This window comes from Prionailurus viverrinus, chromosome F1 (genome assembly GCF_022837055.1).
Source record: "Prionailurus viverrinus isolate Anna chromosome F1, UM_Priviv_1.0, whole genome shotgun sequence".
NCBI classification, from domain to species: Eukaryota; Metazoa; Chordata; class Mammalia; order Carnivora; family Felidae; genus Prionailurus; species Prionailurus viverrinus.
Genome location: NC_062577.1, coordinates 41,191,975 through 41,207,075, shown reverse-complemented (window position 1 = coordinate 41,207,075; position 15,101 = coordinate 41,191,975). Strand labels below are relative to the sequence as shown.

General features: G+C 57.7%; 1 protein-coding gene across 3 annotated transcripts in view; it reads right to left on the bottom strand.

The window, feature by feature from the left end:
• Positions 1 to 981: 981 nt before the first annotated feature.
• TMCC2 (transmembrane and coiled-coil domain family 2) overlaps positions 982 to 15,101 on the bottom strand; it is a 40,568-nt gene continuing 26,448 nt past the window's right edge. For 2 of the 3 annotated variants that reach the window (XM_047840967.1, XM_047840969.1), the window contains 3 exons: positions 4,478 to 5,418; positions 3,114 to 3,249; positions 982 to 2,565 (listed from right to left, as the gene is read on the bottom strand). In XM_047840967.1, the coding sequence (XP_047696923.1) occupies positions 2,254 to 2,565; positions 3,114 to 3,249; positions 4,478 to 5,418 (1,389 nt within the window). In that variant the 3' untranslated portion in view covers positions 982 to 2,253. Of the gene's footprint in view, positions 2,566 to 3,113; positions 3,250 to 4,477; positions 5,419 to 14,150; positions 14,353 to 15,101 lie in introns of all 3 variants that reach the window. The other variant, XM_047840968.1, reaches the window with a different exon arrangement.

Sequence of the window (15,101 nt, the reverse complement as noted above, 5' to 3'; positions counted from 1 at the left end):
AAGGTCACCTGCTGAAACTCCTACATGGTCACAGAGGGTGAAGATGAAACTAAAGGCTGCTCTCCTTGAGGCGCCACCATGGTGCTCTCTCTGATCCCCTTAGGGAGTGCTCCCTGACTCCTAGAGCCCCCTCGAGCCCAAGGCCACAGGCACGACTGCAACTTGTGACTTCTCAGACCCGCAGAACCACAGAATGTCAGAGCCCTTTGAAATCAGCAGCTACTGCGTCCATCCCCCATTACAGATGTGGAAACCGAGGCCAGAGAGGCTAAGGGAATTGGCCACAGGCGCTCTAACTACGGGCCAGGACCCTGGGGTGGGTGCCTTTCCCACACACCCCCTGCACCCAGCCTCCTCCTCTCACTAGGAAGATTCAGGTGGTACTCACCCCCCCGCCCACCCAAGGTCTTACAGGGTTTCTGCTGGGAATCCAGTGCCTTCTGTGAGTGCCCTTAACTGCCAAGGTTGGGAGCTGCAGCCACAGGGGCAGAGGCTGAGGGCCTGGCCTCCACGCTCAAGGCTTCTGGTGAGCAGGTGATCTGTGCTCTGGCTGCACAGCATGATCAGGCCCCGGTAAGTCCAGCAGATGCCTCTCTTTGGGACTGAACCCCGAGAAAAGGGTGAGTAAGGACTCTGCTGCCCTCTCGTGGCCACACCAGGTCTGGCTGCTGCTGTCTGGGTTTGGGGCTGTTTGTCTTCTTCAAGCCCTAGAAAGCAATCTCCCAATCCCCTCCCCCTAGAAAGTGCTCTGGGCAGCCAGAGGGGGTGGTGTCACCTCACTTCCCTATCACGGAGGCCAGAGCTTTGGCTGCGCAAAGCAGGACGGGAAGGGTGCACGATGGCTTGTTCAGGGATGGATCCTGAAGGAAGAAGGGCTCAGGCCAACAGGGGAGGCCCAGAGTGTTACCCAGAATGCCTGGGTGTGGGGAGAGACCCGGTGGTTTCCACGGGGATGGCCTCATCAACTAACACTAGACAGGATGCTTTGAAAATTTAGAGGATATTTATTTTTCAGGAAGGTCCACCACAGCTGACAGGCACTACCCTCCTCTGCTCGAAGGGATTTCTCTTTTGTTTTTCGAGAAATGCCCTCTCTTCTTGGAAGTGCCCGTGGGAAGGCTGGGATGTGAAGAGAAACCATACACAACACTCCAGAGCCTTAAAAAAATAAAGCAACAAACAACCTCCTCCACACAAATACACACATACAAAATAAACAGATGTATAAAAGAGAGGCTATGCTCCTCCCGTCCTGGCTGAGGGGTGCTTTGGGAGAGTGGGGCTGGGTGGCTTCGCCCCCCTTCCCCTAGCCAGGATTATCCAGAGGCGAAATGGTATGGAAGTGCCCAACAGCCAAGAAGAAGGCCCTGGCTTCCGAGAGAGGACAGGGGCAGGGCCTCTCCCTCTCCCTGGAGCTCAGGGGGGACAAGATACAAAGGAACAAATAAATAAATAAATAAATAGAACCCAACATGCTCCCAGAGGCCTAAGGGCTTAGGCTGAGGCTCGGGGGGCCCCTGGGGCCTGTTTCCCTGAAAAGAGCAGATCCAGTGACAGGCAGAAAGAACAACAGGGAAAACACAAGTCCAAAAGCTGTACTCCACCTGGCCTCCAGAGCCTGCGTCCTTCATATCCCGGGAAGGGCCCAGCCCAGAAGTGAGCCTCAAACCAGCTCTGGAGGAACCAGGGGTGGACCGAGCCTGCCCTCTGGCCCGGCAGGTGCCCAGAGGCTGGGGGGACCTGCCCTCTCTCCCTGGCATTCTCTGAGGCCAGCAGAGCCCCACCCCCAGCTTGCCGTCTGGCCTTCACCCCGACCATCTCCGCAGGAGGGAACTGTGGATGTCTCCAGGTTGGGCTCTTCCCTGGAAGGATGGGGCGTGGCCCTCTCCTGCTCCTCTTCTTGACCCTCCTGACTTGCTGCATCCTGAGTCCGCTGGGAGAAGTCCTTGTGTGACTGTAAATAATCAGAACGGTCCATCCCGGTGTCCTCCTCTGCTCCATTTGGCCACGGATGTCCTCACTGTGCCCGGCCAGGGCTGCGCTCGAGGCTCCCTTCAGGCCAACAGGGAGAAGGCGTCAGACAGAAGCAAGAACAGAGAAGGGGGCAGGAGCTGCTGGAATGGACAGTTTGGGCAAGAGGCCAAACCAGACACACGAACAAGTTCAAGGGACTCGGGAGTCCCCGGGTCCCTCCTGGAGAAGCGTGGCCATCTTGGGGCCGGGGGGAGCACGGGGCAGGGGTGGGCTGGCCGCTCAGCTGGGCAGCAGCACGTGCTCCAGGAGGTAGGTGAGGGAGTCCCAGTGCTTCCAGAGGAGGAAGAGGACGAGGACCAGGAGGGCGGTGCTGGTGATGCGCAGGCGTGTCTTCATGAGGGGCGTGATGAAGCTGGCGATGGTGGACACGAACACCAGCAGCACGGCCATGAGCGCCAGGATCACGTTGATGAACTTGCCCAGCAGAGCCCGCGCGTTGGCGTTCTCCACGCCCTCCAGCTGCACGACCTGCTGCTGCTGCTGCTGCAACTCCAGCTTGGTGACGCGGGTCAGGCAGGACTCCACGGCCTCCTGCGGGGAGGAGGGGGGCGTGGGAGCTCAGGGTGGGCTGAACCCTACCCGCCCCTCAGAGAAGGTGCCCGTGCACAGGGCGCCCCCTGCAAAGGCCAGGCGGGGGCGGGGGGGGGGTGGGTACAGGCTGATCGGCTGCAGCTGGGGGCGGTGCTTTACGACGTTTTAGGGAGGATGGTAGGAGACGGATGTGGTTGATTCGTGTGTGTGCGGGGAGTGGAGAGGGGACACACAGCTGGCCCAATCCCCTGGAGCTTCCTCTCCAGGCAGCCTGGAGCCCGCAGATCCCGATTATTCACTGGCAAGGCTGCCATCACAGAGCCGGGGGCATGGGCGGCCCTCGCCCGTCGGCTCGCACAAATCCAGCCTCGGGCCTGCCCGGCTCCTATCTCCGCCCCACACTGCCCCCTCCAGCCACGTGCCCATCTGCGCCGCCAGTGGACCCGCCTGTGCCCATCACCCCCCACTTGGTAAAGCCTTCACCCTCCGGCCGCCGACAGCTCTCTCGGCACGTCTGGAGCCTCCCCAGGGCCAGTCTCTGGTCGTACCTGGATGTCCCGAGCCCTTTCGTAGGACTGGTAGGCCACCTTCTCCTCCATGCTGGCCAGCTCCTGCTTCAGGTTGGTCATTTCATTCTGGTGAAGCTCGGTCAGGTCATTGAGCTGTTCTTCCAGCCGCTCGTACCTGGCAGAGGGAGAAGGGGTGACTTCAGTCCTGGCCCCCTGACCTCCCTTCTCTCCCCAGGATCAATTTTGTTCCTCAAAACACGCAACGCATTCAGTCCCCTTCCAATTATAACAGCAACGACAACGAAAGCTACTCTTTATACGGTGCTGCTTCCAAGTAGGCATTGTGCCCAGGCTTTACCCACGTTATCTCCCAGGATCCTCACCCCCCCTCAACCCCACGAGACAAGCACTAGCATCATCCTATTTCACAGATGAGAAGCCTGGGACAGAGAGAGGTTAAGGAACCTGCCTAAGGTCCCACAGCTCATGAACGGAGGACTCGGATTAAACGCCTTCGGCGCGAGCCTGTAAGCCCTGGACTGAGATGCTCTCCTGGTCACCAGGGACACAGCGACACGATCCCTGCTCTGCAGGCACAAAGTATCAAAAGGTGACTCTCATGTGGGGGTAGTTAGTTTTCAGGCAGGGACGCCCCTCCCCCCAATTTTCTAACCCTTCTTCATATATATGAAGAAAAAGGAAAAGAGCTAATTAAGGAAAAGCTCGCCGAGAATCCCAGGGAGCAAGGCAAGGGACAACCAAATGACACAGGAGGGGCACTGAGCAAGAGGGCACGGAGCAGGCGGGGCGGGGAGGGGCTGGAGACTCCAGCTTCTGCCAAATGTTTAACCTGCTGGTGCCAGAGGTTTACACAGTTTGACTTTAGAGGTTTGGACTCGTCGAACCTTCACGAACCCTAGGAGTAGGGATCTGTGTTATTGCCGCGGCACAGACCCGGAGAGCAGCTGTGGGGAGCACTAAGTGCTTTGTTCAAGGTAAACAGGAAAGAGCAGAGCTGGGCTTTGAACCCAGGGAACCTGGCTCGAGAGTCAGTGCCGTTAGTCCTTCCAGAGGAGAGGCCATGTAGCTGGCCGTGTCCCTGCCTCAGTTTCCCCCTTCTGTACACGGACCACATAACCATCAAGCAGGGATGTTCAGAGCTCCTGAGACAGGCAGAGCCTTCTCTCCATCGGCAGGTCAGGCCCCCTAACCCTATCTCCCAGCCGCTCTGACCAGTCTGGAGGAAGGCCTCCCGGGGCCTCTTCCTGGCTCCTTCCGGCAGCCTCGGACCCTTCTATGTGCACCTCCACCTGCCTCCGCGAGCCCGAGTCTGAAAGCCGGCGCCCCGCTGCTCCGGCCGAGGCCCGGCCCGGCGGTGGCGGTGCGGGAGGGGTGGCGCCTACCTGTAGCGCTCCTCCTGCAGACACTGGGTCATGTAGGTGTAGTCCCTCTGCAACTGAGCCTTCAGGTCCTCCATCGAGTCCTCCAGGTGGGACTGTCCCTCCTTAATCTCCCGCAGCTCCTCCAGCAGAGCGTCCAGGCTTCCGGGGGCCCCGTACAGCGTGTTCGACTTGGGGCTCCCTAGCGCCCCCGCCGGCCCAGCCCCGGAGTTGCTGCCCGCCCCGGCCGAGCTGGCGCTGGCACTGGAGCACTCGTCATCGCTGCCATACTTGGGGCTGGACACGAGGGTGGCGCTGCCGCTCAGCGCCCGGGCCGCCTCCTCGGGGGGCCCGTCCTCCAGAGGGTCCTTCAGGTGGGCGATGTTGTCGGCGCTGCCAAACTTGTTGCGGATGAGGCTGGCGAACTCCCGGGGCTTGGACACCACCGCGGTGTGGGTGGCCTGCGAGAGGCCCGAGAGGCTGCCCTTGACGCCCTCGACCACGCCGCCCCCGAAGCCACTGATGCCCGCGCGCACGTTGGCGCCCACGTCCTTCAGGCCCTGCTGCATGTCCCGCAGCACGTCCTTGGGCTGCCGCGAGGGCCCGTTCTGCTCTATCTCCTTCAGGCGCCGGCGGTAGTGCTCCAGCTTCTTGTGCAGCTGGGCGATGGTCTGGGCCGACTTCTGGTTCTTCTTCTCGAACACCTGCTTGATGCGCGACACCTGCTGCTTGTCCGCATTGTTGGCCAGCTTCAGGTACTCGGCCACGTTGTCGTCCCGCGCCTCCTGCTCGATCTTGATCTGCTCGGTGATCTTCAGGATCTTCTGGTGCAGGTGGTCGATGGCAGCCTTGGTCCGCTGGGGGTCGGGGGCCCCGTCCGGCACGTCCAGGCTGACGGGACCGTCGGCATCACCGTGGCCGGGGCCGCCGGGGAGGCTCAGGGCCACAAGGTCTCCCTTGTCAACCTGGGGAAGGAGGCAAGAAAAGCAAGCGTCGGTAAATCGTGACACTGTGGGAGGATACCCTCCTACGTCCGTGGACACCTCTGGCCTTGGTTTCTCTGCCTGGGAGATGGATGCAGGAGGAATAGGAAGCTTCAGGGCAAGAGCCCCCAATAACCACAACCGTAGCAGTATTCCTTTACGGTGGCCATTTTGTGTTAAAAGATTTTACTTCTGGGGCGCCTGGGTGGCTCAGTCTGTTAAGCGTCCGACTTCAGCTCGGGTCATGATCTCACAGTGAACGTGAGTTCGAGCCCCGCGTCGGGCTCTGTGCCGACAGCTCGGAGCCTGGAGCCTGCTTCGGGTTCTGTGTCTCCCTCTCTGTCTGCCCCTCCCCTGCTTGTGCTCTGTCTCTCAAAAATAAATAAACATTGAAAAAAAAATTTAAGAAAAAGGTTTTATTTCTAAGTAATGTCTATACCCAACGTGGGCCTCGAACTCACAGCTCCAAGATCAAGAGTTACACCCTCCACTGACCGAGCCAGCCAAGTGCCCCTACCCATGGCCAGTTTTGAAGGGCTGTCCCAGCTGCGATCCACTTAATCCTCATAACATCCCTAAAATGCAGTCTGGGCAGATCTGCCCCTCCTTTGGCCCAGAGAGTTCAAGCAAGTTGCTCAGGGACACACAGCCACGGAAACACAGAACTTCCAGCCCAGAGCTCTTCTTGCTCCATCACACGGAGTAAGCATGCCTGAGGAGAGTCACAAGACTGACTTCTCAGAGACAAGACAAGCTGTCCCTCTGGACTCCACCTCCCCCAAAGGCTCCTGCCTCAAACAGGCCTCTCTCCCAGAGCTGGCCAAAGCCTACACTTTGGCCCTACGCAGGCACAGGAAGCCTCCCCGCCCGTCCCACCCCGGCTTTCCTAATGCAGTTCAGCAGGTCCCCTGCCTCTGTGGATACCCCTTCCAGCCCCTCCATCACCTTCCAGCTCTCCTGCGTCGTCAGCAACCTCTTCCGCTTCATGACGGCGGGAGCACCCGGCCCTGCCCGCTCTCCCAGACGCTCTCCCAGACGCGGGAGAGGAGCACAGCCCCACCCACCGTGCTGGCCAGGTCCTGAGGACTCAAGTCCCAGGAGCAAACCCTGGGGGCCAAGGGCAGCAGAGACCAGTCTGGGGGCCTGAAGGTACCAGGGCCTAGCTCAGGAGGGGGCAAATGTGCAGGACGGAGCAGACGGTCCCTTTCCAAGCAGCAGGCAGGCTTCCCAAGCGCATGAGGGTGGCACAAAGGAGAAGAGAAGCCGAGAAAGGTTGGGGGGTCGGGGTGAAAGGAAGGAAAGGTCCCAGGAGATAGGAAAGATGAGAAACCGCGGGGTCAGAAGAAAGCAGGCGGGCCTGGAGTCCTGCTCTCCCAGGGTCGCCCCCCCCCCCAACCCCAGCTGCTGGAGGACCTCTCTGTCCACAGCAGAGTCCCCTGTGTCTTATCGCCATGCAAGAACGGAAGCAGCAGGAAATGGCTCAACCCCATGTATTTTTACACACAGCACACCCCAGGACGGCCGGGTCAGATCCTTCGCTCTTCATGTGTGTGGGGCAGGATGAGGTACAGGTGGGGGAAGGGGTTATAAGCGCAAAGCAAGTGGCCCGCTTACCCACACCAGAACTGGAAGCAGCCCGTGCCGATTACAGGCAGAAGTCACTGGACCCGGTTTCTGCCGAGGTGCAAAGTTATTGGAAAACACCAGTGAAAACAACAGTCCTGCCAAAATCAGGAGCCGGGGAGGGGACGGGGGCGGGTGGCTCCTCTGTGGGCTTCCTCTGGGGCCTTTCCAGGTCACAGTTCTGCTGGGCATGCTGGGGACAATGCCGATCCCTTCTCCAATCTCTCCTAAAGTCAGGACTTGCCCCTTACATTGGCTTTGGGTCTCCCTTTGTGTCCCCTGGCCCTCCCTCCAGGGGCACATGTCTTCAGAACCCTGCCTCTGAATTTCTGAACTTGCGTACCGGAAGAGCCAATTCCACAGCCTCCCTTAAATGATCTGTCCCAAGGTCTGTCACACCAGTGCGACTTAAAACCCCGTCCTGCAGTTAAACCCCTTCCTCCTGTGCTATGTCCTGCAGTGATGAAACCTGTCTCTCCCTGACCCTCAGTATCCCCACCTGAGAAGGGGGATAATGCTATTTACTCTCAGGTCTCTGTGAGGGTTGCACAAGATGATGCCGAGCAAGCATTTAGCCCAGTGTGGGGCATACAGAAGGCACTCATAAATGCTGCCTGGATCCAGGCAGCACAATTCAGGGGGGCAGGGGAATGCAGTTTCATTAAGAAATTACACCAACCAGGGGCACCTGGGTGGCGCAGACAGTTAAGCCTCCGACTCTGGCTCGGGTCATGATCTCACAGTTTGGGAGTTCGAGCCCCACGTCGGGTCTGTGCCGACAGCTCGGAGCCCGGAGTCTGCTTCGGATTTTGTGTCTCCCTCTTTCTCTGACCATCCCCAGCTCACGCTCTGTCTCTCGGTCTCTCTCTCTCTCAAAAGTAAATAAACATTAAAACAAAACAAAACAAACAGTGTAGACCTAGGGTCCAAGATTGAAAATTCATTCATTAAAAAAAAAAGAGATTATCCCTACCAGTGCACTCAATATTGATACTATAGCATAAATATTGAACTACAAAAAATTAAATTCTCTAGGAACACGATTTTTAAGATTAAGCAATCTGGTCCTCTTCTAAGGCTGCTGTGCTTCCAAAGAGGCTCAATTCTCTTTCTCCCTCTTTGGGGGAGAAAAAAACATCCGGAAGGTGAGTTTTGGGTCTGAAACATGGCTTGATGCTCGGCCCTCGGCGGTGCTCGGCTGTCTCTATGATGAGCAGAGAACTTGCCGCAAGGACTAGGAGGGCTATGCGAGCAGCTAATGAGACAGGGATGCCGTGAAAAGTAGAAGTGCTTTGGGACTCCGAGGGACTATAAAATAGCAACTCTCCCCCTACCTTGGCTTTACTCCGGCAGCTTAGTGTCTCTCCTCCCTTGATTTAGAGTCTGTCTAGCTTACAGATGGAAAAGTCGAGTGGAAGCTGGCTGCGAAATCCCCGGGAACGAGAGAACAGACATTCCTGGGAAAACAAGCTGGGGCCTAACGGTGGGCTGGAGTGGCCTGGGGCTGGGCTCCTGGCCCCCTCACCTGCCCCTCTTTCCTGCCCTGGGGCCCAGACTCAAGCCCGGGGGTCCCTCAGCAGGACACCAGCTCCTTGCTGCCCCTTCACTGGCATGTGCCACACCTGGACCCCGCTGGGCGCCTCCAGTCACAGAACACCCCCACCCTGTCCTCCTTCCCCACAGAGGAAGGCGGGGGGTTCTTCATGCCTCCCACCCCAGGACACCCCCCCCTCTCCCCATAGCACCAGTGGCCCTTAAGGACTGAACCACGACAGAGTGGCTAAAGGAAAGAAAGCCAAGGAGGTGGCAGGCAGCAGGCAGAGGCACCAAGAAGGAGATACTTTAACAAAGGAAGGAGAGTTCAAGCATACGATGACAAAACTATGAAGGATGGAAAAAGCAGAAGAGGGGAAAGAGATCTGGAAAAAAAAAAAAAAAGCACACACACACACAATAACAAACAAAAAAAACCACAAGGGAAAGCAATGAGCCTGTGGCATTATTTACGATAGCCAAGACATGGAAGCTGGCCCAATGTCCGTCCATAGACGAATGGACACAGAAGAGGCAGAGTACGTGCGTAGGGGAATAGTACTCGGCCATAAAAAAGAGTGAAATCTTGCCATTTGCAACTACGGGGATGGAACTAGAGAGTATAAAGCCAGGTGAAACAAGTCAGAGAAAGATAAACACCGCATGATTTCACTCATACGTGAAATTTAAGAAATAAAACAAACAAAGCAAAAAAGAGACAAAAAACACAGACTCCGAAATACAAAGAACAAGCTGGTGGTTGTCAGAGGGGAGGTGGGGGATGGGTGGGACAGGTGAAGGGGATTAAGGGGACACTTATCGTGGGGCGCCTGGGTGGCTCGGTCAGGTAAGAGCCCGACTCTGGATTTCGGCTCAGGTCATGATCTCGCAGTTCACGGGATCAAGCCCCATGTGCTGACAGCGCAGAGCCTGCTTGGGATTCTCTCTCTCCCTCTGCCCCTCCCCTCCTCGCATACATTTTCTCTCCCTCTCTAAAAATAAACAAATAAACTTTAAAAAAAGAGTACGCTTATGATGAGCACTGTATCATGCATAGAATTGTTGAATCATTACCCTGTACACCCTGAAACTAACATAACACTGTGTGCTAATTATACTTCTATTAAAAATAAAAAGAACAGCACGGAGACAGGACAGAGAGCCCATGCAAGGCAATGGAAAGAGCACCAAATTTGGAGTCAGACACCAATTTAGAACCCTAGTTCTGTCCCTCACTGGCCACGTGCCCTTGGGTATGTCATTAACTTTACTCTATTTTCTCACCCGGAAACGGGAGGGGATTCGACCTACCCCCAAAGGGTTGTCAGGAGAATGAAATGAAACACTAAGTGAAGGCAACAATCGGTACAATCTCAGGGCATACAGCAGGTGCTCAAAAACAAAATTAAGTGACACTTCATATTCACTAGTGTGGCTATAATTTTTTTTTTAATTTTTTTTCAACGTTTATTTATTTTTTTTGGGACAGAGAGAGACAGAGCATGAACGGGGGAGGGGCAGAGAGAGAGGGAGACACAGAATCGGAAACAGGCTCCAGGCTCTGAGCCATCAGCCCAGAGCCCGACGCGGGGCTCGAACTCACAGACCGCGAGATCGTGACCTGGCTGAAGTCGGACGCTTAACCGACTGCGCCACCCAGGCGCCCCTAGTGTGGCTATAATTTTTAAAAGGAAAGGGGCGCCTGGGTGGCGCAGTCGGTTGAGCGTCCGACTTCAGCCAGGTCACGATCTCGCGGTCCGTGAGTTCGAGCCCCGCGTCAGGATCTGGGCTGATGGCTCAGAGCCTGGAGCCTGTTTCCGATTCTGTGTCTCCCTCTCTCTCTGCCCCTCCCCCACTCACGCTCTGTCTCCCTCTCAAAAACAAACATTTAAAGAAAAAAAATTTTGAATGGGTGTTCAAACAAGTACGTGTACACATGTATTCATAACAGCACTTGTCACAATAGCCAAAGGGTGGACACAACTCATTTGTCCATCAACCAAAGAATGGGCAAACGAAGCTGGTACATCCATACAGTGGAACATCACTGGGCCATAAAAGGAATGAAGTCCCACCGATACACACGACAACGTGGATGAACTGTGAGAACATCACGCAAAGCAAAAGAAGCCAGATGCAAAAGGTCACGTGCTGAAGGATTCCTTTTATATGAAACGTCCAGAAAGGTTAAAGCCATAGAGACAGAAGGCAGATTAGTGGTGGCCAGGGGCTGGGGGGCAGGGGAGGAGTGGGGAGTGGGGAGTGGCTGCTTAATGGGTCTGGGTTTCTTTTGGGGGTGATGGCAATCTTCTGGAGCCAGACAGAGTGGTGATTACAAAAAGCTGGATGTAGAAGACCAGGGGTCCTCCCACCTGCTGGTTCCGGCCACCGCTCCAACCAATGTCCTATTACAGGGTTGGTCTGTGGGAGGGTCTCCTGGTCCTTCAAATCACGGTCTCATTTTCAACAGAGCCAGAGCTCTTTCTAACTCACTCCCAATCCCGTGTCCTGAGGCCGGGTACAGATCACTCAACCCCCGGTCAGTGGTGGGTGAAAACTCCCTGGGTCTCCCAGCTGGAGCACGGCAGCGAGTGGGCAACAGAGGCACCATTGCTCCTCTCTCCAAATTGTCACAGAGTTTCACTTGGCCCAGGCCACTCAGCCCTCTGTCCGTGCCCAGCAGCCAGCACCACACCTGGAGCTGCGGCCCCAGCATCATGGCCTTCCCACTCCACTCTCCTAGGTACCTGACCCCAAGACTGATCCCCGTGCGTGGGCCAGGCAAGTTCTTACAAGGAGAATGGTGGAGGGAGGGCCATGCTTCCTTCATGATGCCCTTCCATGCCGGGCAACCAGGGAGGCCATGTCATGCTCTCCGCTCATGGTACCTACCAGCCGGGGCTGAGGTCACAGACCTTGTTCTAAACAGTGACTGAGGTCCAAGAAGTCCTGGTGAATGTTCTGGAAGAGCCAGAGATGGGACGTTGTCTTAAGTGTCCAGGGTCCAACCTTCCCACTTCCCCTCCCTGCTTCCTGCACCCAGAAGCACCCCCTCCACGTGGGCTCGCAGAGCCGTGGACTCCCTTCCCTGTCCCCATCCGGCAATTCCGCACGAAGCCGGATTAGGCATGCTGCCAGATTACAGGAGCCCTGGCTCCTGGGGGCCTCCCAGGGCTCCCACCTCCTCCCAGGCCTGAGCTCATGTCCTCTGTTAACCCGGGGCCCTGCCATGGGGGCAATGGCTCCCCGTCTTGCACACCAGCCCAGCCGCCCAGATCCCTGAGGCCGGGAGCACACAGTATACTCTGTAGGGACAGAAAGCATCCAGGCTTTCGTGAAGCTCTGTGCAGGGAGGAGAAGGTACTAGCTGCTGTGAGATGTGGAGCGTGGTGCTATTTCTCGGCAATGGAATAAATTCCACCTGTGCTCCCAGGTTCCCACAAGACTGCAGAGGGCTCCCAGCCTGACGCCCCTCCCCAGGGGACAAGCAGCCCCTTCCTGAACTTACAAAGTACTCCTGTTAGGGTCCCCAGGGCAGGCTGACACAGAAGATGAGGACTTCCTGTCCTAGGTCTCTGCTCAGGAAAGCCAACACGAAGGTCACTCTTAGACAGACAGATACACACACACACACACACACACACACACACACACACCCACACACACACGGAGAGGGGAGGGGAGGAAACAAAGAGTTTTGGAGCTTCTTTGCTTCCCTTTGGGAGAGCAGGGCAGTCCCTGTCATCCTGGGACAGGTGGCCTTCAGGCTCCCTCCCAGGGCGGGCAACAAGAGGGTCTGGGGTCTGGCCAAGCAGGTTGAGATCCACATGGGATGTTGCCCTTGAGCAGGGCCTGGGCTTCCAGCGACTAAGAGCCCAGAAGGCCCAGTGTGATGGAGGCTGTTGGGCCCGCGTGACTCAGCAGAGGTGCTTCTATCTGCTGACTTCTGGCCCCGTGACTCTGATTTGAGCACCCCTCTTGGGATAGAGAACACTCAGATTCACTTTTTCTACTCATCCCCAGAGGGAAAGGCCAGGGCCAGGATGGAAAGGAACATTCATGGCCAGCTAAAATCCTTCTGCCTAAAGAGGCCGTTTGACCTTGTGGGGAAGCTGGGAGGAAGGGACCTGACGTCTCCCACACCAACTAGATATTCCAGCCAGAGCCGGAAAAATGACCCGAAGCCCCGGTCCTGGAGGCAGGCGCTGCCCCCATTCCTCCAGATCAGCAGGCACAGCCTGCCGGGCTGCTGGCTCTTTCTCTTCCTGGTGAGGAGGTGGGGGCAATTTGCGGTTTCTTGTTCGGTCCCAGCTCTGGACACCCCATCACAGCTGACCCATGCCCCCACCCCCACCCCCACGTGGGAAAGGTGCAAGGGAGGGGAGAAGGGGAAGGTACCAGCCCACCCAGCGGTTCCTCCGGTGCCAGGGAGCCTAAGCGGCTTTTCTCCAGAGGGCAGGGAGGCAAATGCTTAGGCACTTAATGGAGTACACGTGGGGCAGTATGTATACCCGGGTCTGTTCACGGGGGGTCCAGTGGGGTGAAAAACTCCTGCAGCAAGGCCCCAGCCCCTACAAGGGGGATTCGAGAGGTAGGAGCCCGAGGGCCCTGGCTCCTCCCTGCAGCACCCCATCCCTTGTGGCAAGGCATAGGCCCTCAGCGGCTTTACAGAGAGTCCCATGCTGCCACCTGGGATTTCAGAGTGCAGGGCACAGACACCTGAGGAATGCACTCGCTCGCCCTTTCAGGCAGCACCTGCGATCTCCAGGCAGCTGGGCACCGGGTGGAGGCTTCCATCAGCCTCTGCCTGCAGCCAGCAGGTACCCACCCCTTCCCAGACTCGGGCCTCAGGGCTACCCTCTCCTCTCTCTCCCCCAGCCCTCAGCTTCCCGTCCCTGCTGACAGGCCCACCCATAGGTTCTGGCCCAGTGTACACCTTCTGCTCAGCTACCACATTCCCTGCCCTGCTCAGAACGATGCCCTTTTCCACACGAATGTCCTGCACACTCTGCCTCCTCACCCCCACAGGCTCCTGCCTCGGGGCCTCCTCCGTTCTCCACCCTGCAAATTCTCCAAAAGCTCCAGGCGCCCAAGCACTTGGTTCCTTCTGGACTCCCCACCGTCCACCTGGGGTCAGTGCTCACGGGACCCTCACACCCCGCTCTCCCTGTCCAAGTCTTTCTGTAGACAGAAGCGACCACATCCAGGCACACCCCTTCCACTCAATTGCACACCAGCTCCTCTGGCCCCAAGAAGAGTGACGTACGGCCTACTGGTTTCTAGAGGCTTCTGAGCCAGGGTTCACCTGTGCTTCTGCATAAGACTCCTGCCCCCGCCCCCACCCCCACCCCAGGGGCCCTCCGGATACTCCTCAGCCTAGACCTGAAGGCCTGGTGTTCGCCCCCTCCACCCTCCCACAAAGAGTTCTCTGTAATGGAGAGGGGGCTACACCTTGAGAGACCAGACGGTGAGCACAGGCCACCTGGCAAGCAGCACAAATGGCTTTCTCCCATCCCCGCCCAGTAACCTTCTCCCCTTCCACCCACCAGGGGCCTCACCTGTGCGGGTCCCGTTTCCCGAAGCCGTGCCGGTGACGGGGCGCCAGAGGCTTTGAGGCTCCAGCTCTCCAGGGGCTGGGCCAGGCCCCCGGGGTCGCAGTCCCTGGGCAGCACGGGGCTTGCCAAGGGAAGCCGGGGTCTGCGAGCAGGTGTGCCCAAGCTCCCAGGCTCTGCAGCTGCCATCTCCAGCCTGAGGCCCAGCCTGGGGATTAGGGACGGATTGCTCTGGGAGATTTCCCCTGCCCTGGGGCTCACAGGCTGCTCCTTCCCGTCTGGGAGGAGACAGGCAGGATCACTGAGCGGGGAGACCCAGCCCTAAAGAGGTGCCCCCGCCACCACCACTCTGCCCATCCCCAAGCTCAGCTGTCGCCACCATGAGTTCAGTGTGCATGAGGACACCCAGGTGTGACAGGCAGCACCTCCAGCCCCCGTGGGGGGTGCAGCACATGGAGACATGTGTACCTGCATCACTCATCCACCTAGTGCAAGCCCAGAAATGCCTCCCACCATCAGAAGCCCCCCTGACAAACAGAGGCACAGTCCACTGGCTCCCTTCTTCACCTCCTAAAGGAAGTAGGGCTCCTGGCCAGGATGAAAAGGAAGTCTCTGGAGCCTGGAGGGGACTTCTTGTTGGATCCTAACACAGCCAGCTCAGCCTGGAGTACCCTACCTCTCTCCCTTCTGCCCCGCTAAAGCCTCCATCACTCCCAAGCCATGCTCCCTAGCCAAGAACTCCCTGGAGGAATCAGAATTCAGCCAGCATCACCTGGGGGACCCCCACAGCTCTGAGATATTCTTCCAGAAATCCACTCTCTGCTCAGACACCACTACAGCTCCTTCTCCGCCGGCTTCTGCTCCCTATTCCCCGCTCTCCTCCATGCCCCATCCCCCCCCCCCGCCCCACTGCCTCCCCCCAGCATGGCCCAGGCATAAACACCCGGGATCAAACAC